This window comes from Pinus tabuliformis, chromosome 8 (assembly GCF_031772625.1).
Source record: "Pinus tabuliformis cultivar Carrire ecotype Pingquan chromosome 8, CPIR1, whole genome shotgun sequence".
Taxonomy (NCBI): Eukaryota; Viridiplantae; Streptophyta; class Pinopsida; order Pinales; family Pinaceae; genus Pinus; species Pinus tabuliformis.
The window spans coordinates 1,439,615,968-1,439,641,569 of NC_142294.1; the positions used below are offsets into that span (position 1 = coordinate 1,439,615,968).

Genomic DNA, 25,602 nt, shown 5'->3' on the forward strand with positions numbered 1-25,602 from the left:
TGTTTCAGCTGGATGTATACCCCATGAAGTTTGTACACCCCTCCATGGGGGGGGGGGACTTGTCCCCCCCCCCTCGGGGGTCTGGGGGGGGCCAAAAATAGATGTAAAATTTCCTTGTAAAAGTATAGTAATTTCTAGTCAATCTGGGCCATTCATTAGGCAGATGATCCGACGGTAGAAATTATGTTTAGTTTAGGGTTTTTTGGCCTAGAAGGCAACCCCTCTCTTTGTATGAGGGCATTGTATTTAAGGCTGTGATATAGATGTGTATTCTTTGAGCGAGAAACAGAGAGGTGAGACTGTGAGAGAAAACAGAGGATATTACAGCGGATTTGCTGTAGGTTGTGTCTCTTCATTTTGCTGGATAATAGAAAGGAAGGACTGGCTGTTCAGGGTGGATGTAGCCCAAACTGGGTGAACCACGTATATCTGTGTCTCTCTTGTTTTATGTGTTTTCTGTGTTTATATTTATGTAATATTTTATGTGTTCCATTGCTCCGTAATATATAATTTTCTAACATATCAAGGCCCCACTTCTTTAAAGAATGAAAATTGGTATATAGTACAACACTTTGACAATATTAGAGATGTAAAAGCAACTTGTAAGAAATGTTTAAACATCTAGGTCCTTTATCATATTTCTCTGTGCATATATTTCACTAAGTCTTGATATTCTAATAAAATGAATTCTCTAAATTGAACAATATTTTTCTTTTCTTATTTGTGATGGTCAAACTCTATTAAAAAAACTCACGTTAATAAGGTTGTGCCTTCAGCCTTGACTAGTTTTGTATGGTGACCATAGAAATGGTAAACTCTTGATAAGGTCCTAAAGGTTGGGAATTGAAGATTCACTCATAAACATTTAATTCAAAAGCATTCGATTTTGTGGAGACCTCCTCATTGGTTCGAAAAAAATTTCTATCCAACATTCATTTACTATAAGATGTTCAACCTTCAAAGTTTAATAATTCATAATCAAATCTTTCAAAAAAATGTTTGAACAAATTATATTCTTTCCTAAAAATAAATATGTTATCATTATAGTGAAGAGGACTCCAAAATTTGAAAAAAAAATTAATGTGATTTAGTTTTGTGAAAATCCAACCAATATGAATTTGGAAAAAAATTTATGTTATGTTTTAGTGAATAAACATAGGTTATTATTTAAATGACAAAGGAGAAAAGACAAAAATGTAAACTTGAATCATAATATTATCAGTACCAAAAGAACAATATTACCATTTTGCAATATGATGGAAACATTTTCATTTTATGTTTTAGTGAATAAACATAGGATTATTTAAATGACAAAGGAAAAAAGATAAAAATGTAAACTTGAATCATAATATTATCAATACCAAAATATTACCATTTTTCAATATTAGAAATTACCACCTGCACTATCGAGGTGAGTCGAGGTTATAAGTCACATGGCGATCACCAAAAGCAACATTTAAAAAAAAAGTTTTGGTAAATGTAACATTGGATCTACTAAGTCCCGATAGAGAGAAAAATAGAGGCACAAACCCATCCTTATCCATTCTTCATGGATTGGGGTTTATATGGATTTATATTCATTCATTATACTATTATGTTCTTTTTATTCAAGCATTTGATATTTTTCTTTTAATTTTTATGATTTCCAATTTTATTTATTATTCTTATGTTACACTACATATCTTATCCATAGTAGCGTTGTAGATAAAAATTAATTAATTTACATCTCATTCACACTTTCACACTTTGTTGTAGATCCACCTTAACTAATTTTTATTTTCATAATGATATACATATTCCACATAAAGAAACTACTATTGAACTAAAATCTTCTTATTCTTTGAATTACCTTACTTACCAGAGGGAGATTTCTAGATGTCATAGGATAACTAAAGATTGAATACAAATTTTTACATTGTTGGTGTACTCCAACAAAAAAGTCTATACAATGAGCATCTAATCATCATGATACATATGGCAAAACCATGAGAATTACTAATGGAAAGTTAAAATAAAATTTCAAATAAATTCTAATAATAATAAACAAGGTCATTATCCATTATTTTAAGTTTCACTCCTCTTGTTTAAATATCTTTTAAAATGCTTAGATTGAACACCTTCACTTTATAACTTCCATTAGATTAATTTTTTATTGGTGTTTTTCATTTCCACTACACTAGTCAATTGATAACTTCAAAGAAACATTATTGTTTTATCCAATATTTAAATGGTCCAATGATGTAGAAGCATCTAGCTAGGGGTGCCATGACCGAGTGTTGGTCTCAGCCGAGGAGGAGAGGTCATCAACAATTAGAATTTCATTTGTGGTTGTTAATTGAAAACAACATTAGGAGTCTGTTTATGTTTTGGTTTCTGTCTGTTAAAGAGTAGTTAAGGATAATACAGTTAGGGACAGTACAGTTAGGTAGAAATAGTTGCAGACACTTGGTTGTCTGGTCTTTTGTGAAATTTAATTTTCTAGTTGTTTACTTTAGATAAAAAATAAAAAAATAACCGGAAACAAAATATTGTCATTGTATGTAACAGAACGAAAAAATCAAATAGCAAGATAGTTAATAACTGCAGAATAGTTTGTTAACTGTATTGCAAGGAATTACAAACAATTGTACACAGCATGGACGGGGTTCATTCTTTCTGAAACAGAGAATAATAATATAAACAAAGACATTTTTCTTCACAGTCTATTTTTCCTGAATCCATCTGAATTGATACTTTATCTCCTATAATCTATTATTTTTCATGCAATGTAAAAACAGACAGATTGTCAAATTCCTTCTTGAACAGAAGCACGTTCCCAAATACATAGGCAGGCAGAAGCATAAGTAAAGTTGAGACACAGACATATGAATTGAAGACAAGCACATAGACCTGTGCACGCTAAAGAAGCTACAAAGCCGCGAACCTACAATAAAGCATTACCAACAATAATGTTCCAACATCGAGGATAAAGAAGAGGTAACTCTGTATACAAATACACCAAATTTTTTTCATTAATATTTCAGAAATATTATTACAGTCCACATCGTGGCATCAAACCCGTGAATACAAGTCTACAACCAACAGTTATGAGGGTGTGGAAACCCTCTTCAGAAACAGAGCATAGGACGAGGGTTAGGGTTTCAAACCCTTAACAAAGTTATATATAGCCTATAGCCGAAGCCACACTATACAACCAACAGACCAAGAAACTAGATTTGTTTACAAATCAAACACATTGCAAACGAACAGGCCGAGCAAGACAATAACACAAGCAAAAACCCTTTGATAGACAGAGTCAATAAGGAAAGATCCTACCAAGTCTATCCAAAGAACGGGCCAAGGGTTATGCTCACTAGAGACCAAGAACTTGCAAGAGAAACAAGACCAAGTGTTAGTACAAGGTTTGAGAATCGAACAACAACTGTGGAAATTAATAAAAAGAAAATGGGCCTGTAGAAGAACTCACCTTTTCAACAGCATAACTAAACGAGAAAAGCTACCATTGAACGTGGCCATTACTAAATCAGAACCCTGCTAGCAAGGAGCCAAGTCCGTTAGCACAAAGAAAAGTTGAAAACATAACTTGTAGTAGAGAAAGATAACTTACCTTGCCAAAAGAAGCAGTTGCGAATGGAAGGGTCCCGTTGAGGCCGTGTCCTGAGCACAAGAAAATGCATACCCATTAACAAATAATGTAAGCAAGCAAGTGGCAATGGAACTATAATGTAAAGTCAAGGGCCAGAGAGCAACCAGAAAGAAGCAGTAAAAACGAGCACCCAAAAACATAAGAAAACCTCACACAGTTCGACCAGAGATTAGTGAAATCAAGCCAGCAAGGGCATGAACCAGTGGAAAAGCAATATCAATGTACAGCTAAAACTTACCAATGAAATCCACAGTTAACACAGACAGAGATAGTTTCCGAACAGAACCATACCCTTACTGAGTTGCAGAGCTCACAAAACAACAGTGCAAGTGGAAAATGACTGGGAGAACCTAGCCCCAAGGGTTTAGCCAAATGCAGAACAAAAGCCCGAGGTCTAGACACTTGTCCTCTCGGCATACCAAAACATTAAAAACAACAATAAAGTTCCAACCTAAATATCTGCCCTAACACTGATTAGTGATATCATTACTCATAAATCATTGTAATCAACAGCTGCCTAATTAAAGTGTGATTAGCAACTAATCGTAAGCCAAACATTTGTCGTTAATTAACACCGGACGGACATTATTAAGGTTTGTACAGTGTGTTGTGGGCTGGTCCCATCATAGTGGTATCAGAGTAGGTTTTGGAATTGGTTTGAGAAATGGAGGTAGGAAGATGAGGTCGTGGAAGAGGTGTTCGAAGGATAGCAGAGGAGGGATTGAGAGAGGAGATCAGGATCCTTACTACCCGTTTGGAGGCAGTTGAAGTAGGGAGAAGAAGGGATCCAGAGATAGGAGATGATAGCGAAGAGGAAGCTATAGCGACAACAGATGGATCGGATGAAGAAGGACCGGAAATGAGACTGTTGAGGTCAGTCTTAATGGCAAGCAGCAAACCCAAACCAGAACTCCAAAATTATGATGGTAGTTTGTCCACAAGGGTTCTACTGGACTGGATTAATGAGCTGGATAAGTATTTTGAGTGTGAAGAGGTCAGTGAAGACCATAGAGTTAAGTTTGCTGCGACAAAGTTGAAGGGACACGCAGCCCTATGGTGGGACAGTGTCCAAACAGAGAGAAGGAGATTGAATAAGTTACCGATCAAGAAATGGTCCAAGATGGTGGCCAAATTGAAAGGCAGATTTCTGCCTAAGGATTACCAGATTGCACTACACAGGCAAGTGCAGAATTTGAAGCAGAAAGGGATGACAGTAAGGGAGTACACTGAAGAGTTTTACCAAGTAAACTTAAGGGCCGGTTATACAGAGGACACCCCAGAGAAAACAACTAGGTATGTAAATGGTTTAAGGTTAGAAATCTTAGATGAAATTAGTATTCTTTCTCCGAAAAATATTGAAGAAGCATATCAGAGTGCTATGAAAGCAGAAGAGAAAATTGCTAGAAAACAAAATGCCAGGAGAGGATGGGGAACCGACAGAGGAAGAGGACAGTCTTATGGTAGAGGGTGAACTGCTAGTAGTAATGAAGAAGGTAGCAGTTCTAAAGCTTCCGGAACAGTAGAAAGAGGTGAAAGCACAAGAGGTGGTAGGCCATATCAGCGCGGCAAGGGAAATGGCTGAGGCAGAGGAGCTGGTTATCAATGCTGCAGGTGTCACAAGTGGGGACACAAATCATTTGAATTCCCTGAGGTAGAACAAGCTGGATAGAGGGGTGCGTATGTCCACAACCAAAAGAAGTAGAGGCACCTCCACAAGAAGCAAAAAATGCTCCAGAAACAGGGGAAGCCCTAGTTTTGAACAAGGTGTTGCTGAAACCAGCCAAGGAAACAGTTGAACAAACTCAGCGGAAAGCTTTGTTTCAAATAATTTGTAAGTCACAAGGTAATTGTTGTTAGCTGATTATTGATAGTGAAAGTATAGATAACTTGGCAGCCACAGAGATGGTGGAAAAGTTGGGGCTGAAGCTATTGAAACACCCCACGCCTTACAAAGTTTCATGGCTGCAAAAACGCCATCAGTTGCTGGTAGATGAGCAATGCAAAGTGGAATTTCACATCGGCATATATAAGGATAAGGTCATTTGTGACATAATGTCGATGGATGTATGTCACATACTGCTAGGAAGGCCATGGCAGTATGACAGGAAGGTGGTACATGACGGAAAGACAAACTGTTACAAGTTTGTCAAGGATGGGATCAAGCACACGCTTGTGCCCATCAAGGAGGAAGAAACAGCAGGGACAAGTGAGACAAGAGTATTGTTAATGAGTGGGAAATAGTTTCTGAAACAAGTTGAGGACAACGAGGTGAGCTATGTTGTTGTTAGAAGAGCGAAGACGGTGCTGCTACACACAGAGGTGTCAGATTTTCCCACAAAAATTCAACAGATGTTGCAGGAGTTTACCGATATAGTGGTGGATGACTTGCCAGATAAACTGCCCCCCAAAAGAAGCATAAGTCATCATATTGAATTTATACCTAGAGAAAGTTTGCCAAATAAGGCAGCATATCGGATGAGCCCCAAAGATAATGAGGAGATTAGAAAGCAGGCGTAGGAACTGCTAGACAAAGGATTGATAAGGGAGAGTTTAAGCCCTTGCACAATTCCAACAGTTCTCTCTCCCAAGAAAGGAGGAGAATGGTGGATGTGAACAGACTCGAGGACCATCAAAAAGATCACCATCCGGTATAGATTTCCGCTACCACGGATGGACGACATGATGGATTTCCTAAGTGGGGCAGCCTATTTTTCTAAGATCGATTTAAAAAGTGGGTACCATCAGATTCAAATTTGAGAGGGGGATGAGAGGAAGACAGCCTTCAAGACTAACGAGGGACTGTATGAGTGGCTGGTTATGCCATTCGGACTGAGCAATGCACCCAGTACCCTTATGCGATTAATGAATGAAATGTTGAAAGAATATATTGGGAAGTTTGTGATAGTGTACCTGGATGATATATTAATTTTCAACAAGACAAGGGAGGAACACTTTCGACATGTTCGAAAAGTGCTGGAAAAATTGCAGTAGAATAAACTGCTGATAAATCTGAAAAAGTGTACTTTTCTGCAAAAAGAGTTGATTTATTTGGGCTTCGTAATAGCAGAAAATGAGTTGAAGATGGATTCAGAGAAGATTGCAATGATAGTTAATTGGCCATCCCTGAAAAGCTTATTTGAGGTATGTATTTTTCATGGGCTAGCGAGTTTTTACCGGATATTTATAAGAAATTTTAGTGAAATATGTGCACCTATGTTGGACACAATCAAAAAGGCCAATCAGTATTTCTGATGGATTGATGCAGCAGAGAGGAGTTTTTAGCTACTAAAGAAGAAGATCATAGAGAAACTGATCCTAAGACTGCCAGATTTTAAAAAGCTTTTTCAGGTTTGCTGTGATGCAAGTAGTACGGCTATTGGAGCTGTACTTAGCCAGGAGGATAAACCTGTTGCATTTTTCAGCAAGAAGTTGAATGAAAGAAAGCAAAAGTATTCATCCTACGATAAGGAGTTCTATGTTGTCGTCCAAGCACTTAAGCATTGGAGACACTATTTTCTGGGAAATGAATTTGTTTTGTTCTTGGATAATTCTGCATTGCAGTATGTGATGCAAAAACAAAGGCTGAATCATAAACATGCTAAGTGGGTGGAATATTTGCAAAGTTTCACCTTTGTGTTGAAACACATCAGCAGGCAGGCCATTAAGGTGGTGGATGCATGTAGTAGGAGGGCCTTACTATTACAGGAGAGTACTATACAAGTGCTGGGTTTTGAGCACTTGAAAGATTTATATCAGGCTGACACAAATTTTAAGGAGGCCTACGAGGCATGTCAGAACCCTTTGGTGAGAGATAATAGTCCATGGTTGGACTATAACTTGCAAGAGAAACTATTGTTTAGAGGAGGACAGCTATGCATTCCTGACTACTCGATGAGAGAGAATATTATTCGAGAGAAGCATAGTGGAGGTCTAGCCGGACATTTCGGCATAAACAAGACGCTCGAGTAGCTCAACCATTTTTACTTTTGGCCAAAAATGCAAAGGGATGTACAGCGATTTGTGACCAGATGTAAAGTGTGCCAGTTAGCAAAAGGTCACAATCAAAACACGGGACTTTATAAACCATTTCCTATTCCAAGTAGACCATGGGACTCTATCAGCTTGGATTTTGTCTTAGGTCTACCAAGGACATAGTGGAGTTATGACTCAATGATGGTAGTAGTGGACTAGTTCTTGAAGATGGCCCATTTCATCCCTTGCAGAAAAACCAGCAATGCTACTCACGTGGCCCACTTGTTCTTTACACATATTGTTAGGCTACATGGTTTGCCTAAGTCTATTCTCTCTAACAGGGACATGAAGTTCACAGGGCACTTTTGGCGCACCCTGCGGAAGAAGATGTACACGCATTTGAGTTACAGCTCTGCTTATCACCCGCAGATTGATGGGCAAACAGAGGTGGTAAATAGAAATTTGGGGAACCTACTATGGAGCTTGATTGGTGAGAATTCACGGATGTGGGATCGAGTAGTTGCCCAGGTAGAGTTTTCTTATAACGACTCGCCCAATCGCAGCATGGGTTGCAGTCCCTTTCAGATCTTGTATGGCATGCACCCTCACGGAGTGCACGAATTACGAGATCTGGGATAGCAGGAGAGGCGAAGTGCAGATGGGGAAGATTTCGCTAACGCAATGAAAGATTTGCATGAGCAGGTGAAAATTAAATTGCAGGACAGTAGCCAAAAATATAAACAACAAGCAGATTTGAAATGAAGGGAAGTGCAGTTTAATGTGGGAGATGAAGTCCTCGTGCATCTGCGCAAGGAACGCTTTCCTAGAGGTGCATACAACAAGCTGAAGTATAAGAAGATAGGTCCCTGCAAAGTTCTCCAGAAATTTTCAGCGAATGCCTACAAAATACAACTGCCACCAGGGATAGGCATTTCGCCCATCTTTAATGTAGCAGACCTATTTCCATACACTGCTGGTTCAGAGGAAGACAATACCACATGGCTTACACAGGACACCCAAGATGGAAGTGAGACTTGGTTGAGACAAATGCCTTATGTTCAGCCTCCAGAGATTGAGAGGATCCTCAACACTCAGGTGGCTAAGCGAACTTGGCGGAAGGAGTATCTGCAATACCTGTTCAAGTGGAAGAACCGTCCTATTGAGGACAGTTCGTGGTTTGATGCCATGCAGATAGAGTAGACGGGTCATTCGGTCGAGAAGCTCATGGACCAAAGTCATGAATTTTTCTTACCCCGGGAGCCTCATGTAGGAGCATCCAGCTAGGGGTGCCATGACCAGGTGTTGGTCTCAGCCGAGGAGGAGGGGTCATTAACAATTAGAATTTCTTTTACGTTTGTTAATTAAAAACAACATTAGGAGTCTATTTATGTTTTGGTTTCTGTCTATTAAAGAGTAGTTAAGGATAATAAAGTTAAGGATAGTACAGTTAGGTAGAAATAGTTGCAGACACTTGGTTGTCTGGTCTTTTGTGAAATTTGATTTTCTAGTTGTTTACTTTAGATAAAGAATAACAAAATAAACGGAAAGAAAATATTGTCATTGTATGTAACAGAACGAAAATATCAAATAGCAAGATAGTTAATAATTGCATAACAGTTTGCTAACTGTATTGCAAGGAATTATAAACAATTGTACACAGCATGGACAGGGTTCGTTCTTTCGAAAACAGAGAAAAATAATACAAACAGAGACATTTTTCTTGGAGTTGTCTATAATGCGACTTTTTGGAGATTCCGGTGATGGAATCCGATGGAAGAAATTGAGGTTAAATCTTTATTTGTTGCAGTTAAAATGGTTTTTTAACTTCATATTTGGATTCAGCACCCTGGAAAACCCTTGGGACGCTTTGATTGTGCAAAAACTAGCTATCAAACTTGCGATTCCAATAAATTGTTGTCGGATTTTGACCGGAAAAACCCACCGGAAAGGCTTCCAAAAAGTCGCATTATAGACAACTAATTTTTTCTTCACATTCTATTTTTCGTGAATCGATCTGAATTGATAATTTATCTCCTATAAGCTATTATTTTTCATGCAATGTAAAAACAGACAGATTGTCAAATTCCTTCCTGAACAGAAGCGCATTCCCAAATATAGAGTCAGGCAGAAGCATAAGTAAAGTCGAGACACAGACATACGAATTGAAGACAAGCACATAGACCTATGCATGCTAAAGAAGCTACAAAGCCACGAACCTATAGTAAAGCATTACCAACAATAATGTTCCAGCATCAAGGATAAACAAGAGGTAACTCTGTATATGAATACACCAAATTTTTTTCATTAATATTTCATAAATACTATTACAGTACACATCGTGGCATCAAACCTAAGAATACAAGTCTACAACCAACAGCTACGAGGGTGTGGAAACCCTCTTCAGAAACAAAGCATAGGACGAGAGTTAGGGTTTCAAACCTTTAACAAAGTTCTATACACCCTACAGCCGAAGCCACACTATACAACCAATAGACCAAGAAACTAGATTTGTATAGAAATCAAACGCATTGCAAATGAACAGGCCGAGCAAGACAATAACACAAGAAAAAACCCTTCGACAGACAGAGTCAATAAGGAAAGATCCTACCAAGTCTATCCGAAGAATTGGCCAAGGGTTACAGTCACTGGAGACCAAGAACCTGTAAGAGAAACAAGACCAGGTGTTAGTACAAGGTTTGAGAATTGAACAGCAACTATGGAATTTAATAAAAAGAAAACGGGCTTGTAGAAGAACTCACATTTTCAACAACATAACTGAATGAGAAAATATACCATTGAACACGGCCATTACTAAATCAGAACCCTACTAGCAAGGAGCCAAGTCTGTTAGCACAAAGAAAAGTTGAAAACATAACTTGTAGCAGAGAAAGATAACTTACCTTGCTAGAAGAAGCAGTCGCAGATGGAAGGGTCCCATTGAGGCCGCATCCTGAGCACAAGAAAATGCATACCCATTAACAAATAATGTAAGCAAGCAAGTGGCAATGGAACTGTAATGTAAAGTCAAGGGCCAGAGAGCAACCAGAAAGAAGCAGTAACAATGAGCACCCAAAAACATAAGAAAACCTCGCACAGTTCAACCAGAGATTAGCGGAATCGAGCCAGCAAGGGCATGAACCAGTGGAAAAGCAATATCAATGTACAACTGAAACTTACCAATGAAATCCACAGTTAACGCAGACAGAGATAGTTGCCGAACAGAACCATACCCTTACTGAGTTGCAGAGCTCACAAAACAACAGCGCAAGTGGAAAATGACTGGGAGAACCTAGCCCCAAGGGTTTAGCCAAACGCGGAACAAAAGCTTGAGGTCTGGACACTTGTCCTCTCAGCGTACCAAAACATTAAAAACAACAATAAAGTTCCAACCTAAATATCTGCCCTAACACTGATTAGTGATATCATTACTCATAAATCATTGTAATCAACAACTGCCTAATTAAAGTGTGATTAGCAACTAATCGTAAGCCAAACATTTGTCGTTAATTAACACCGGATGGACATTATTAAGGTTTGTACAACGTGTTGTGGGCTGGTGCCATCATCCAAGCTTTTTATTTTAGTATTTATATAAATCTCTACCTAACAACTATATATTATATTTTAATTTAAAGTTTGTCTAGACAATCCATGTCACTTGTATAGACATTTGCAAGTAATGTGTGCTTATGATTAGCCCAATCACACTATTTTATATGTTTTTTCATGATGACTAAATAGTATAAAAAACATATTGCAAGTCAATTGGGCCTAAATAAGCTTTCATTTGATATATTGAACATAGTGAGAAGATATTTGTCCAATAAATTTCAAAGACTACAACCAAGGAAAATTTTAAGGATGGAAAATTTTCTTGAAGTTTAAAAAAATTGGCGAATCTCATTAATCCCTAATATGCAAACTATAAAATGTTTATTGATATATTTGTAAAATTATTGAAATTTATAATGATTTTATATATAGTCTCTATATAATGTTGACGATTTTTAAAGTAAAATAATTTTATATTCTAAAATTTGGGTGAATCATCTTTTATTAAAACTAGAAATTGGCGAATCTCTTTTATGGAAAATCATGGAAAATTAGCCCACTGGGTGAACATTAGCTCCTAAAATTTTCCATAGTCTACAACAAATAACTTTCTCCAATTTTAATGAGATTCACATATGGGGAAATTTTGGTTTATATGATTGCAAACTCAACATAATCATTTTTTTTCTATTTAATAACAACATTTAATGTAAACCTATGAGTTTGGATCTATCCAATTGATCTTGATACAATAATATGCTTCATAAATGGAGGATAACAATAATATCTTGTCTTTGTTTGGGATATAAAAACTTATGCAAGATTATCAACTCCAAAGAAACCAGTTTTGGTTTTCCAATTTCATATTTCGAATGGTAGGGGAGACAAAATCATAGAGGATATTAAAAGAGAAGTATCTACATTTGAAAAGAAAATTTTTGATGCAAGGACAAATTTATGGGTAAAACTTTTCTTTTATCAGAAAGAGAAGCTAGTTTTTGTTGACTAGGAAGCTTCAAGTGGAGGCAACAAATTCAAGATGGGGGATCATACCTTACAGGAAGTCGTGCGTTATCCAATTTTATCATCTAACAATTATTGGCCCCAAATGCTTCTACTAGTCTTAAATACTTGCTTTCCTTGCAATGATACCAACCCCACTTTATTTTCTTGTTCCAAAAGAAAATACCCAAATCTATGGAGAAGTTTATTGCATATGAATTCCAAAATTAAACCAGAGTTCCAATGTTTCCCTAACTATGAAAATTAGATATGATGGTAAAGGAGGAAATATTATTTACAGAGAATTAAAGGATGTGGAAACCTGTAATTTCATTGATAATGCTAGGAAAAATAGTAAAACAAAAGAAACAAAAAATGAGCATGATGGATTAGTGGACACCAAAGGGATCCCAGAATCTAGAAATGAAGTATTCCATCTATATATTTGTGAGCCTCGAGTTTCTCCTTTGGATTGTGAGCATCAATATGTTTAATGGAATTATTGCAATCAAGTATTCTATGACTCACGAGACTCAGGGGTACACTTGAATTCCCACAGGTGAGAATTCACCCTGGAAAAGAGAGGGTAAATAATTGTGGATTTTGCACATGGGTAGATGACTGTGGCATAATTATTATTAAAAGATATATCATCTCTCACATGAGAAGATTTTAATTTATGCCCAACATCACTATCTGATTGAATATAAAAGTCATTATATTTTTCTCTCATACCCCACTATTGGAAGCATAATAAAATGTTATGTTGTGCACTACCACAATTCCATACATCAGTTCAAATAAATAGAAAACTAATGGTTACAAAGATATGTTCCTCTGAAATAAAAAATATATATTACTACATCCTTATATTCATTCTTCTTAATAAGAATGAACAAATGGTGGATTTTTAGCTTCAATTTGTAATAAGAAAAATCTAATATTGATGTAGTAGAACATGACATTTGCAATTACATTGAGGATAAATGCAGATGACGATCATGTCATCATATACATGATACTAGTGATGAATGGAGTATTATGTATCAAGAATTTCATATGACCTTTTCATCAATAGTAATGAATGAGATTGAATATCCATAATGTGCCCCTATTTTCTATAACAAAAAAAGCATTTTTTTCTATATTAGGTTTATCAAGTCCCCACTTCTTGAAAGAATGAAATTCAATTGATAGTAGAGCACTTCAACAACTTTAGAGATGTCAAAGCACCTTGTATGAAAGGTTTAATGATCTAGGTACTTTATGATATTTATTTCTACATATAATTCATTAAGCTTTGATATGCTAATAAAATGAATTCTCTAATTTGAACAAGATTTTTCTTTTCTCATTTGTGATGGTCAACCTCTATCTAAAAACTCACTTCAACAAATATTTGCCTTCGTCCTTTGATTATATTTACATAGTGGCCATATACATTATTAAATATTGATAGGTTCCTAAAGGTTGGTATTTGAAGACTCACTCATCTAACATTTTAGTCAAAAGCATCCAGTTTCATGGACTCCTCCTCATTGACTAGACAAGTTTTACTTCCAACATTTGTTTTCTATAAGAGCACGATCCTTTAAAATTTAACAATTCATAATCTCCTCTCTCAAAGAAAAGTTTCATGGACTCCTCCTCATTGACTAGACAAGTTTTACTTTCAACATTTGTTTTCTATAAGAGCACGATCCTTTAAAATTTAACAATTCATAATCTCCTCTCTCAAAGAAATGTTTGAAAAACTTATAGTATTTCCTATAAATCAAGATCTTAGCACTATAGTGAAGAAGACTCCAAAAATGGCAACAAAAATGAATATGCTCTAGTTGTGTGAAAATTTAATCAATATGAACTTGGAAACATTTTCATGCTAAGTTTTAGTTAATAACCATAGGAGTATTTAAATGAAAATAGAAAAAAAAGGAAAAAAATGTAAACTTGAATCATAAGATTATCGGTACTAAAAGATCAATATTATTGTTTTACAAAAGAAGAAATTCTCACTTTCGTTACCTAAGTTATAATTCACATCGAGATCACCCAAAGAACATTTTAAAAACTAGTATTGACCAATGTAAGTTTGGACCTATTAAGCCCCAACCAAGAGAAAAATATAGGCACATAATCATCCTCATCCTTATCGCGGCTTCATCAACTGGGTTAATATGGATTTATATTCATTTATTATATTATTATGTTATTTTTATTTAAATATTTATTATTTGTTATTTTTATGATTTTACTTTTCATTTATTATTATAATGTTACATTACACATATTATCCTTAGCATGCTATAGACGAAACTTAATTAATTTACATCTTGTCTACACTTGGTTGTAAATGCACCTTAACTAATTCTTATTAGTCCCTGCCATCTGGCATCCGGCAGGGACTATAGTAATCGTTCTGTCCCGACTTAGCATTAGTTCAGCGCTTTCCTTGTCTGTTATACGGCGGTTAGAATAAGGTCTGTTATACGGCGGTTAGCATTAGTTCAGCGCTTTCCTATGTCTGCTTCTCCGTTGAAGCTTTCCTATCTTATTTGGCCTCTTCCCGAGGCGGAAGAGGCCCGAACATAGGTTAAGTTGGAAATTATGCCCAGTTTCATTATCCCTGACCGTCAACGGTTAGTGTTAATGCTAGCATTAATTCGTTATTTGGTAAACAGGTTTCGTTATTTCGTAAACAGGTATATGTATATGCTAAGGTTGCAGGGTATTAACAGGTGTTGTGCAGGTGTTGTTGCAGGGTATTAACAGGTGCATCGCTGTTCATGGTAGCATGGCTCGGTTTGTTGGTTGAAACCACTCGTCTCTATCACAATGATGAAGCGGGTACCGTCCGGCCTCAAGGTCCAGCCGCTCAATGGCCTGACAATGTTTTTCTCGTCTCTTTTCGTCATAGTTTTGTTCGCCTGGAGCTTCGACACCGCGACCTTCCGTAGCGTCTTGGATGCTCGCCATCTCGGTCGCAGGTTCGAATCCACCGGCCCACTTATTGAAGTTCCCCTAAAGTTGGAGAAGGTTTTGGTTCAGAACGAGACATGGCTCGACAATGCGAGCTCAGCAGTGGAAATAGTGAAGCAGACCATAGAAGCGACTACGGCAGTGGAAAGAGGGAAGCAAACCATAGAAGCTGTTATTCCGAGGTACTAGGTGCTGTTTCCTCGGCCGTGCGCAATGGTGAGAGGAATAGTAGTTACAGAGGACAAGCTTTTCAGCGCCCACGCAGACCACGAAATCCGCGTATGAGGCCGCTCTGGTTCGAGTTCTGGGGATGGCCACAAGCGAATAGCCACAATACTCACGCTGCTGGATTGCATACATTGCTGGATGAAGCTGAAGCGCGACGTTTTTGGATGTTGGTCAGGCGGTACTAAAAACCCTAAGTCCCCAAAGCATGTGGGCGCGATATGCTCTCTGGCTTACACCAATGGTTTCTTGTATTCAGGCTCGTCAGATATGACTGTGAAGGTATGGCGAGTCTCGGACCTCAAGTGCCTCGAAACGATTCAGGCTCATGATGACGTTGTAAACGCCATTGCTATCGGGCGGGTGGCATACCAGGGCTAAGAATCAGACTTTCTGTGGCCAGCAAAGATTGGAAACTTAATTGTTTGTGGCAGCGAGGGTTGGGTCAACCTTGTAAGGCAGCGGATTACCTTTGCAAAGTAGCAGAGTCTTCTTGAGCCTGAGGCTGCAGGTTGGTCTTCCAAGGCGGCGAAGGGCCTCCTGGGAACAACGAATTACTCTTCTGGGTACCAGAATCATCCTGAGGCTGAGGATTGATCTTTTAGGGCATCGAAGGCCCTCCTGAAGAGGACAGAGGATTGGCCTACCGTGAAAGCAACGGAATTCTGAGGAAACGTTTCACAATTCTATGCATGTGCACAAGGCTATATATATCCTCAAGTACACTCACATAATAGGTATGTCAAAAACACTGATAATCATCAACCTAAGTGACTCCTGATTAAAAGTTAATTACAACTAGAGTAAATCCTAGTATAATAGAAACTGAATATCAAATTACAATTCTCATAATATGAGGCATAAAATCTACTGTTCACCATTACCATGTTAGCAAAGTGAGAACAGAACGGGTCCCAGAACGATCACAGAGCTGGGACATGAGACAGATCAGAGGATGGGACATTAGAGAGATAAGACAGTGGCTGCTACACGAATCTTTCTGGGCTAAGTTGACAGAGCCTGAAGGTAATCACAGTCACAACAGTGAAAAGGGAACAACGATGCTAAGATCGTAAGTTCAAGAGGGATTTATGTCTCTTGTGACAAATGCTTGGTCCACAAAAGCACAGCTTGCAGCAGTTGGTTCTTGCTGTTTAGTTGGTCTTGTGTACGAGAAGACACTTTACGTTGCTAACATGTGGCCACGTTTCTTTGTGCATGCTTCTAATCGGCATATTCACTTTACTAATAATTTTAATGAACTTCAATTTATGTTTAAATATAATAAATTACTTGGTTGAAAAATAACACGGTTAATAGACGACCAATTAATTCTTGTCTTCTTGATACAAACAGCTCACATATTGTCTTCTGAATGATCTGAAGAAATTTGACGGGCAATGCCTTTTCGATTTAGGTCATCCTCTGCTGAATCGTGTAACTGAGAGTTTCGTGAAAGCTGCAGGGGTGAGTCCTAATTAAAGCCAGCACTTCTTCTTTAAAAGCTCTGTATCTATATGCTCTGTTCTTACCAGAGAGCTGAAAGTGACTTTAATGGCAGATTAGAGTAGTGCAGGCTGTATCCAGGGATTCTTATTGCACAGCAGCTGAAGGTCCTGTCACTCTCTATCTATCTCCGTGATTTTTAAAAATGAGACAAGTTTGATATGTTATAGTTGTTCAACAAACGGATTTGTTAGGAGAATTTGATGAAAACTCGGTGGTTTGTATGTTGGCTATTTTGAATGCAGGGTTTGAGAAGAAAAATACTCCAGAAATTGGTAGGCAGAGAAGGCAAACCCGTTTTCCTGCCATCTGGCATCCGGCAGGGACTATAGTAATTGTTCTGTCCCGACTTAGCATTAGTTCAGCGCTTTCCTTGTCTGTTATACGGCGGTTAGAATAAGGTCTGTTATACGGCGGTTAGCATTAGTTCAACGCTTTCCTATGTCTGCTTCTCCGCTGAAGCTTTCCTATCTTATTTGGCCTCTTCCCGAGGCAGAAGAGGCCCGAACATAGGTTAAGTTGGAAATTATGCCTAGTTTCATTATCCCTGACCGTCAACGGTTAGTGTTAATGCTAGCATTAATTCGTTATTTGGTAAACATGTTTCGTTATTTCGTAAACAGGTATATGTATATGCTAAGGTTGCAGGGTATTAACAAGTGTTGTGCAGGTGTTGTTGCAGGGTATTAACAGGTGCATCGCTGTTCATGGTAGCATGGATCGGTTTGTTGGTTGAAACCACTCGTCTCTATCACAATGATGAAGTGGGTACCGTCTGGCCTCAAGGTCCAGCCGCTCAATGGCCTGGCAACGTTTTTCTCGTCTCTTTTCGTCATAGTTTTCTTCGCCTGGAGCTTCGACACCGCGACCTTCCGTAGCGTCTTGCATGCTCGACATCTTGGTCACAGGTTCGAATCCACCGGCCCACTTATTGAAGTTCCCCTAAAGCTGGAGAAGGTTTTGGTTCAGAACGAGACGTGGCTCGACAATGCGAGCTCAGCAGTGGAAATAGTGAAGCAGACCATAGAAGCGACTACGGTAGTGGAAAGAGGGAAGCAAACCATAGAAGTTGTTATTCCGAGGTACTAGGTGTTGTTTCCTTGGCCATGCGCAATGGTGAGAGGAATACTAGTTACAGAGGACAAGCTTTTCAGCGCCCACGCAGACCACGAAATCCGCGTATGAGGCCGCTCTGGTTCGAGTTCTGGGGATGGCCACAAGCGAATAGCCACAATACTCACGCTGTTGGATTGCATACATCGCTGGATGAAGCCGAAGCGCGACGTTTTTGGATGTTGGTCAGGCGGTACTGAAACCCCTAAGTCGACAAACCCTAAGTCCCCGAAGCATGTGGGCGCGATATGCTCTCTGGCTTACACCAATGGTTTCTTGTATTCAGGCTCGTCAGATATGACTGTGAAGGTATGGCGAGTCTCGGACCTCAAGTGCCTCGAAACGATTCAGGCTCATGATGACGTTGTAAACGCCATTTCTGTCGGGCGGGTGGCATACCAGGGCTAAGAATCAGACTTTCTTTGGCCAGCAAAGATTGGAAACTTAATTATCTGTGGCAGCGAGGGTTGGGTCAACCTTGTAAGGCAGCGGATTACCTTTGCCAAGTAGCAGAGTCTTCCTGAGCCTGAGGCTGTAGGTTGGTCTTCCAAGGCGGCGAAGGGCCTCCTGGGAACAACAAATTACTCTTCTGGGTACTAGAATCATCCTGAGGCTGAGGATTGATCTTTTAGGGCATCGAAGGCCCTCTTGAAGAGGACAGAGGATTGGCCTACCGTGAAAGAAACAGAATTCTGAGGCAACGTTTCACAATTCTATGCATGTGCACAAGGCTATATATATCCTCAAGTACACTCACATAATAGGTATGTCAAAAACAATGATAATCATCAACCTAAGTGACTCCTGATTAAAAGTTAATTGCAACTAGAGTAAATCCTAGTATAATAGAAACTGAATATCAAATTACAATTCTCATAATATGAGGCATAAAATCTACTGTTCACCATTACCATGTTAGCAAAGCGAGAACAGAACGGGTCCCAGAACGATCACAGAGCTGGGACATGAGACAGATCAGAGGATGGGACATTAGAGAGATAAGACAGTGGCTGCTACACGAATCTTTCTGGGCTAAGTTGACAGAGCCTGAAGGTAATCATAGTCACAACAGTGAAAAGGGAACAACGATGCTAAGATCGTAAGTTCAAGAGGGATTTATGTCTCTTGTGACAAATGCTTGGTCCACAAAACCACAGCTTGCAGCAGTTGGTTCTTGCTGTTTAGTTGGTCTTGTGTACGAGAAGACACTTTACGTTGCTAACATGTGGCCACGTTTCTTTGTGCATGCTTCTAACCGGCATATTCACTTTACTAATAATTTTAATGAACTTCAATTTATGTTTAAATATAATAAATTACTTGGTTGAAAAATAACACGGTTAATAGACGGCCAATTAATTCTTGTCTTCTTGATACAAACAGCTCACATATTGTCTTCTGAATGATCTGAAGAAATTTGACGGGCAATGCCTTTTCGATTTAGGTCATCCTCTGCTGAATCATGTAACTGAGAGTTTCGTGAAAGCTGCAGGGGTGAGTCCTAATTAAAGCCAGCACTTCTTCTTTAAAAGCTCTGTATCTATATGCTCTGTTCTTACCAGAGAGCTGAAAGTGACTTTAATGGCAGATTGGAGCAGTGCAGGCTGTATCCAGGGATTCTTATTGCACAGCAGCTGAAGGTCCTGTCACTCTCTATCTATCTCCGTGATTTTTAAAAACGAGACAAGTTTGATATGTTATAGTTGTTCAACAAACGGATTTGTTAGGAGAATTTGATGAAAACTCGGTGGTTTGTATGTTGGCTATTTTGAATGCAGGGTTTGAGAAGAAAAATACTCCAGAAATTGGTAGGCAGAGAAGGCAAACCCGTTTTCCTAATTTGGAAGGTGAGCATGAAAAATGCTATTTGAATTCTTAAATAAGAGAAGGTTCCATAGTTTGCTAAATTTCTACATGACAAAAAGTAACATCAACGTTGTGGCATCCATCACAGGAGAGACATACAAGAAGTCTTTGGAGACTCTGGTACAGTTTCTTTCTCTATGCTTATGCTTCCTAAACAAATTGTGAATATTTATGTTATGAGATGCTAAGCCAGGAATCCAACACAATCAAACCGTGTAGGGATTGATTAATATTCATGTTCCAGCACCACGCAAATTGAACAATACTTCTCTTGAAGTCTGATCGTATTGGATAACACTTTCATAGATTGAGGTGATCTTAATAGGATAACATATTTTTGTTTACATCTTGGAGAGACCCAGTAGGAGGTATTACGATGTAAGCAATGTCACAATTGGGTATTTTTGATATTTGTAAATTTTTTTGTCTTCTAGCCAAGAATCCTATAAACACCGTTCTCGGCCCTATCTACTAAACATGGCCTCCATATCAGGGGACTTTCTCCACATATTGACCTTCCAAGTTCCCATATTACTAGCAATAGGATTACAATGTTGACAGACAATAGAACTATTTAATGGAGTAAAAAATTATATAAAAATCTGCTCAAAAATATCTATTTAAAGCTTAGTAGTGAAGTTCTAAAACTTCCCCAATCTAAGGGCAGAGACACAAACAAACAGCTCACGTCACAGGGCTCAACCAGCATATGGTTGAACATAAATGGTCTTTTGGATTTGTACTTTTTCAACCTCTTCAATTGCTTGGTATGGTAATAGAAAATCTGTTTGTGGTCATGTGCCTTGTACCTTATTTCATAACAAGTTCACATCACAGGGCTCAAGCAACCACGCATATGGCATATGGTTGAAGATGCTCTATGGGATTCGTACTTTTCCAAGATCTTTTTTCAATTGATTAGTACGATAATTTGTAATCTGCTTGTGCCTATATGCCTTGTGCTGTTTTCATAATTGAATTCCTAGCACATAGTCCAACCTTTCTAAAGGGAAAAGACAACAAACTTACATCACATGGCTGAAGCAGCTTTACATTGTTATGCATAGATGTTCTTTTGGATTTTTTACTTTTTCAACCACTTGTTTCAATGGCTTGGTACGATAATCTGTTATTTGTTTGTTCACATATGCCTTGTGCCTTATTCTCATAAGTGAAATTCTAAAACACCCTTAGTCCAACTCTTTTAGTCCAGGAAAAATACGACAAACAACCAACTCACATCACAATGGTTGAGCATAGATGCTCTTTTGGATCTGTACTTTTCTCAACCTCTTGTTTCAATTGCTTGGTATGATACTATATAATCTGTTTGTGCCTATATTTCTTATGCCTGTTTTTCACAATTGAAGTTCCCAAACATCATAAATTCATGGGTTGAGTCTTTTTCTGGGTCTGGCATATGCTCTGCGGTGTCATTATCCCCCATTGCTTGTATTTTCAGAAAGTACCATGGTAAACATTGATCATTTTGAGGTGAATTTTTGTCACTGTAATTCCAAGGTAGATTCATTTTGTGCGATTGATTGACGTAAGGTGCTAACAATTCTAAAAATTGCCACTATCTTCAATACTAAGATGATGTCCACAATTTTGATTAATATAACCTTCCTGCACGTTGATGCAAGTTAAATTAGGTTAGCTTAACATAAAGGTCATGGAAGAAACCCCAAGTCAAATTTATGTTGGGGTAGTGGTAGGATGAATGGTGAGGAAACTGATTGCTCTGTGTAGTTCAACAGTATTGGGGTATAGAGATCTGTTATTTTCCAATTCTGGGGTGAACATAAAGCAGGAAGAGGGTTTGCTAGCCTTTAACAGTGCTGAGAACATTGTTCAGATGTAGTGTATTTAAAACCACCATGTGAAGAAATATGGATGCATTTTAGGGTATACATGAAATTTGAATGCTGCTCAAACCACGGGTTAACTCTATGGCCTGGACTCTGTCTGATATCTTTGGTTTACTGTCTCTCATAAGATCAAGGGAATTTGCAATTCATCTAAATACATGGTCTTCATCGGGCATAAAATATTTCTTCTTTAGCTCTGTAGGAGTGGGTTTGATCTGGTAGTTCATGGCTATATGTGCCACTGCCAATTGGTAGTTACAGGACTCCGATTGCTGTATCAGTTGCAGATGCAACATAGCATAAACAATAGTTGAAATGGTTTGGCTGAGGAGCTCAATCTTAATGTGTTTCCTTTGGTTCATATCTTCTCTAAATATCCCTTTCAGAACGAACTTTTCAACTTTGTAGTTGAATTTCTTATCTATTAGTGCGTGGTCTTAACAAATTATCCCTAGAAATTTAGATCTTAGTTCTGTATTGTGGGTACATTTGTTGTGGTTGAGGTCCATATACAGTAGTCCATGTAAGTGTTGCAACTCATCGATTGAACTTCTGATCCCTCAGTGTGATAAGTACAATCATAAGCTATACTTGCCGGGATGCTACACGCTTCTTTTGTTAACACATAGAATCTGTCCTTTCTTTCATTAACTGAAGAGATTTGTATTATGTGAATTGCATTCTCCATGTCTCTGTTTTTTATTGCTTGAAATTCTGGACTCTACATCTCCTATCAAGGAATTTTTTGTTGTTTCATCTTAGCTCATTTTCTTGCTTTTGGCATTTTGAGGGTTTTTAAAGGGATTATTTTGACTGATTTTCTCATTTGTAAACTGGACCTCAAGTTGAATGCACCATTCCTAAAGATGACAGAACTTTAGCCTCATATGTAGGCTTTAGGGTGCAACATGACAATGCACGGGGACCCATGAAGGGAGGGATACGCTACCATCCAGAGGTGAGTTTATGATCGCTGATATGTAGTAACTGCTAACGATTGGCAATATCTGCATGAAAGATCTTTTATGTCCTATTAAGGCAACTACATCTATGTTGAGTTACTTGATGTTACATCTATCTCTAGTTTGATGTTTTGGAAACATATATGGCTGTTGCAGATGCAACATAGCATAAACAATAGTTGAAATGGTTTGGCTGAGGAGCTCAAGCTTAATGTGTTTCCTTTGGTTCATATCTTCTGTAAATATCCCTTTCAGAACGAACTTTTCAACTTTGTAGTTGAATTTCTTATCTATTAGTGTGTGGTCTTAACAAATTATCCATAGAAATTTAGATCTTAGTTCTGTATTGTGGGTACATTTGTTGTGGTTGAGGTCCATATACAGTAGTCCATGTAAGTGTTGCAACTCATCGATTGAACTTCTGATCCCTCAGTGTGATAAGTACAATCATAAGCTATACTTGCCGGGATGCTACACCCTTCTTTTGTTAACACATAGAATCTGTCCTTTCTTTCATTAACTGAAGAGATTTGTATTATGTGAATTGCATTCTCCATGTCTCTGTTTTTTTATTGCTTCAAATTCTGGACTCTACATCTCCTATCAAGGAATTTTTTGTTGTTTCATCTTAGCTCATTTTCTTGCTTTTGGCATTTTGAGGGTTTTTAAAGGGATTATTTTGACTGATTTTCTCATTTGTAAACTGGACCTCAGGTTGAGTGCACCATTCCTAAAGATGATGGAACTTTAGCCTCATATGTAGGCTTTAGGGTGCAACATGACAATGCACGGGCAACTACATCTATGGTTGAGTTACTTGATGTTACATCTATCTCTAGTTTGATGTTTTGGAAACATATATGGCTGTGTGTGCACTAAAATTGCTATAATGGAAACCTAATATGGCTTTCTTCTTGTTTAATATCGAGCAATATGGGAAGTATAAAGCACAAGGAAAATTATGAATCTTACTTCCTTTTTAAGTTAGTAGTACTTTGAGCTATTAACATAACCCTTTTTGCAATTCATCCAGTTTGCAACAATCATTTCAGAGAATGCTATAAATAATCTATTTATCGCTGGGGTATGCAGGTTTACCCAGATGAGGTAAATGCCTTAGCACAACTAATGACATGGAAGACTGCTGTAGCTAACATACCATATGGGGGAGCAAAGGGTGGTATTGGTTGCGACCCACGGAGTTTAAGTTTCAGTGAGTTAGAAAGGCTTACTCGTGTCTTTACTCATAAGATCCATGATTTGATTGGAGTCCACATAGATGTTCCAGCACCTGACATGGGAACTAATTCACAGGTCTTTTCCATGATTCCTATTCAAAGAGTTAGATTTATTAGCTCCGAGATTTAATATATATTTCTTCAATATCTACTATGCTTACATGGTTGATGTGAACAGACAATGGCCTGGATATTAGACGAGTATTCAAAATTCCACGGATACTCACCTGCAATTGTTACTGGAAAACCTGTTGTAAGTATATAAATCTTTATTCCAAAAGACCTCACCAACCTCTTGAGTGTATAATTTACATAGCTTTTTGATGTTAGAAAGATTCTTTTGTGATGGATAGGATCTAGGTGGATCCCTTGGCAGGGATGCTGCAACTGGTAGAGGTGTTATGTTTGCAACAGAAGCTTTATTAGCTGAGTATGGTAAAAGCATCTCAGGTCAACGTTTTGTAATCTAGGTAGATTGTTTTTCTCTTCAGCCTTTACTGTGAATGTAAGTCTAGCCGCATAAAAAAACACCATCTTGCTTGCCTTTCTTTGAATTTACTAGTTGCACTAATTGCATCAAAGAAACTCATTACCATGCTTTTGCTTTACTCAAAGGATATCTATGGACACTAAATGAAATGAAATTGGCTGCATAAATATGGCAATGAACCATTACAGACTGAAATACATTCTTGAACCAAAACCTCTCTGACCTTTTCAGGGTTTTGGAAATGTCGGTTCCTGGGCAGCTGAACTTATCCATGAAAAGGGTGGAAAGATTGTAGCAGTTAGTGACATTTCAGGAGCTATAAAGAACAGCAATGGCCTTGACATTCCAGCTTTAATGAAGCACACAAAGACTAATGGTGTTGTTAAAGGATTTGAAGCAGCAGATTCAATTGATCCCAAAACTCTCTTGCTTGAAGACTGTGACGTGCTCATCCCTGCTGCTTTAGGTGGTGTTCTGAACAGGTCAGTATCCATCCAATTTAAGTTTCACAAGACCATCTGGCATTTGGAAGTTGACAGGGATTTGAAAGTACTTTTTAATTCAATTGACAAAACACTGCATTGCATAGGCTACTTTGTTGAGATTTAGATTTGATACATATATTCCATAATCACTGTTATTGCAAAGTTGGAGATGCTAATTTAGTAATTTGATTGCTACTGTTACTTTTGTTCTTATATAATAAGGTTGGAAATGACTTCGTTGTTACCTTGCATCGGCTTCTTATTTCAGGTGTTCTTTATGTTGTTACATTGTTTGCAGAGTTTCAACTCAGCTTTTATGTCTTGGACCTTACGAAGAAGTTCACATATCTTCATTTGAAGTAAATGTTTATAGGTACATACCAATTTTATTTAGCTGGCATGAAAGCCTTAAATCTGTAAAACAAGATTAATTCTTAGTAATTAATTTGCTGAAACTATTGAGTGCATAATTCAAATGTATACAAAAATTTCACCACTATTAACAAATCCACAATGGCTACGAATGGGTCACATAGTCCCTGCCATCTGGCATCCGGCAGGGACTATATTAATCGTTCTGTCCCGACTTAGCATTAGTTCAGCGCTTTCCTTGTCTGTTATACGGCGGTTAGAATAAGGTCTGTTATACGGCGGTTAGCATTAGTTCAGCGCTTTCCTATGTCTGCTTCTCCGCT

General features: G+C 38.0%; 1 protein-coding gene and 1 long non-coding RNA gene across 2 annotated transcripts; both read left to right on the forward strand.

Moving 5' to 3' along the window:
- Positions 1 to 19,561: 19,561 nt before the first annotated feature.
- Positions 19,562 to 20,018, forward strand: LOC149241106 (uncharacterized). The gene is made up of 3 exons (XR_016245580.1): positions 19,562 to 19,635; positions 19,774 to 19,842; positions 19,950 to 20,018. It is a non-coding gene; the product is annotated as an uncharacterized LOC149241106 (long non-coding RNA).
- A 2,627-nt stretch (positions 20,019 to 22,645) lies between these two features.
- Positions 22,646 to 24,528, forward strand: LOC149241107 (glutamate dehydrogenase-like). Its single transcript, XM_089367444.1, has 4 exons — positions 22,646 to 22,690; positions 23,787 to 24,008; positions 24,111 to 24,185; positions 24,286 to 24,528. Exons 1-4 carry the CDS (start codon positions 22,661 to 22,663, stop codon positions 24,400 to 24,402), a joined length of 444 nt encoding a protein of 147 aa, XP_089223570.1. The 5' UTR covers positions 22,646 to 22,660; the 3' UTR covers positions 24,403 to 24,528.
- Positions 24,529 to 25,602: the final 1,074 nt, after the last annotated feature.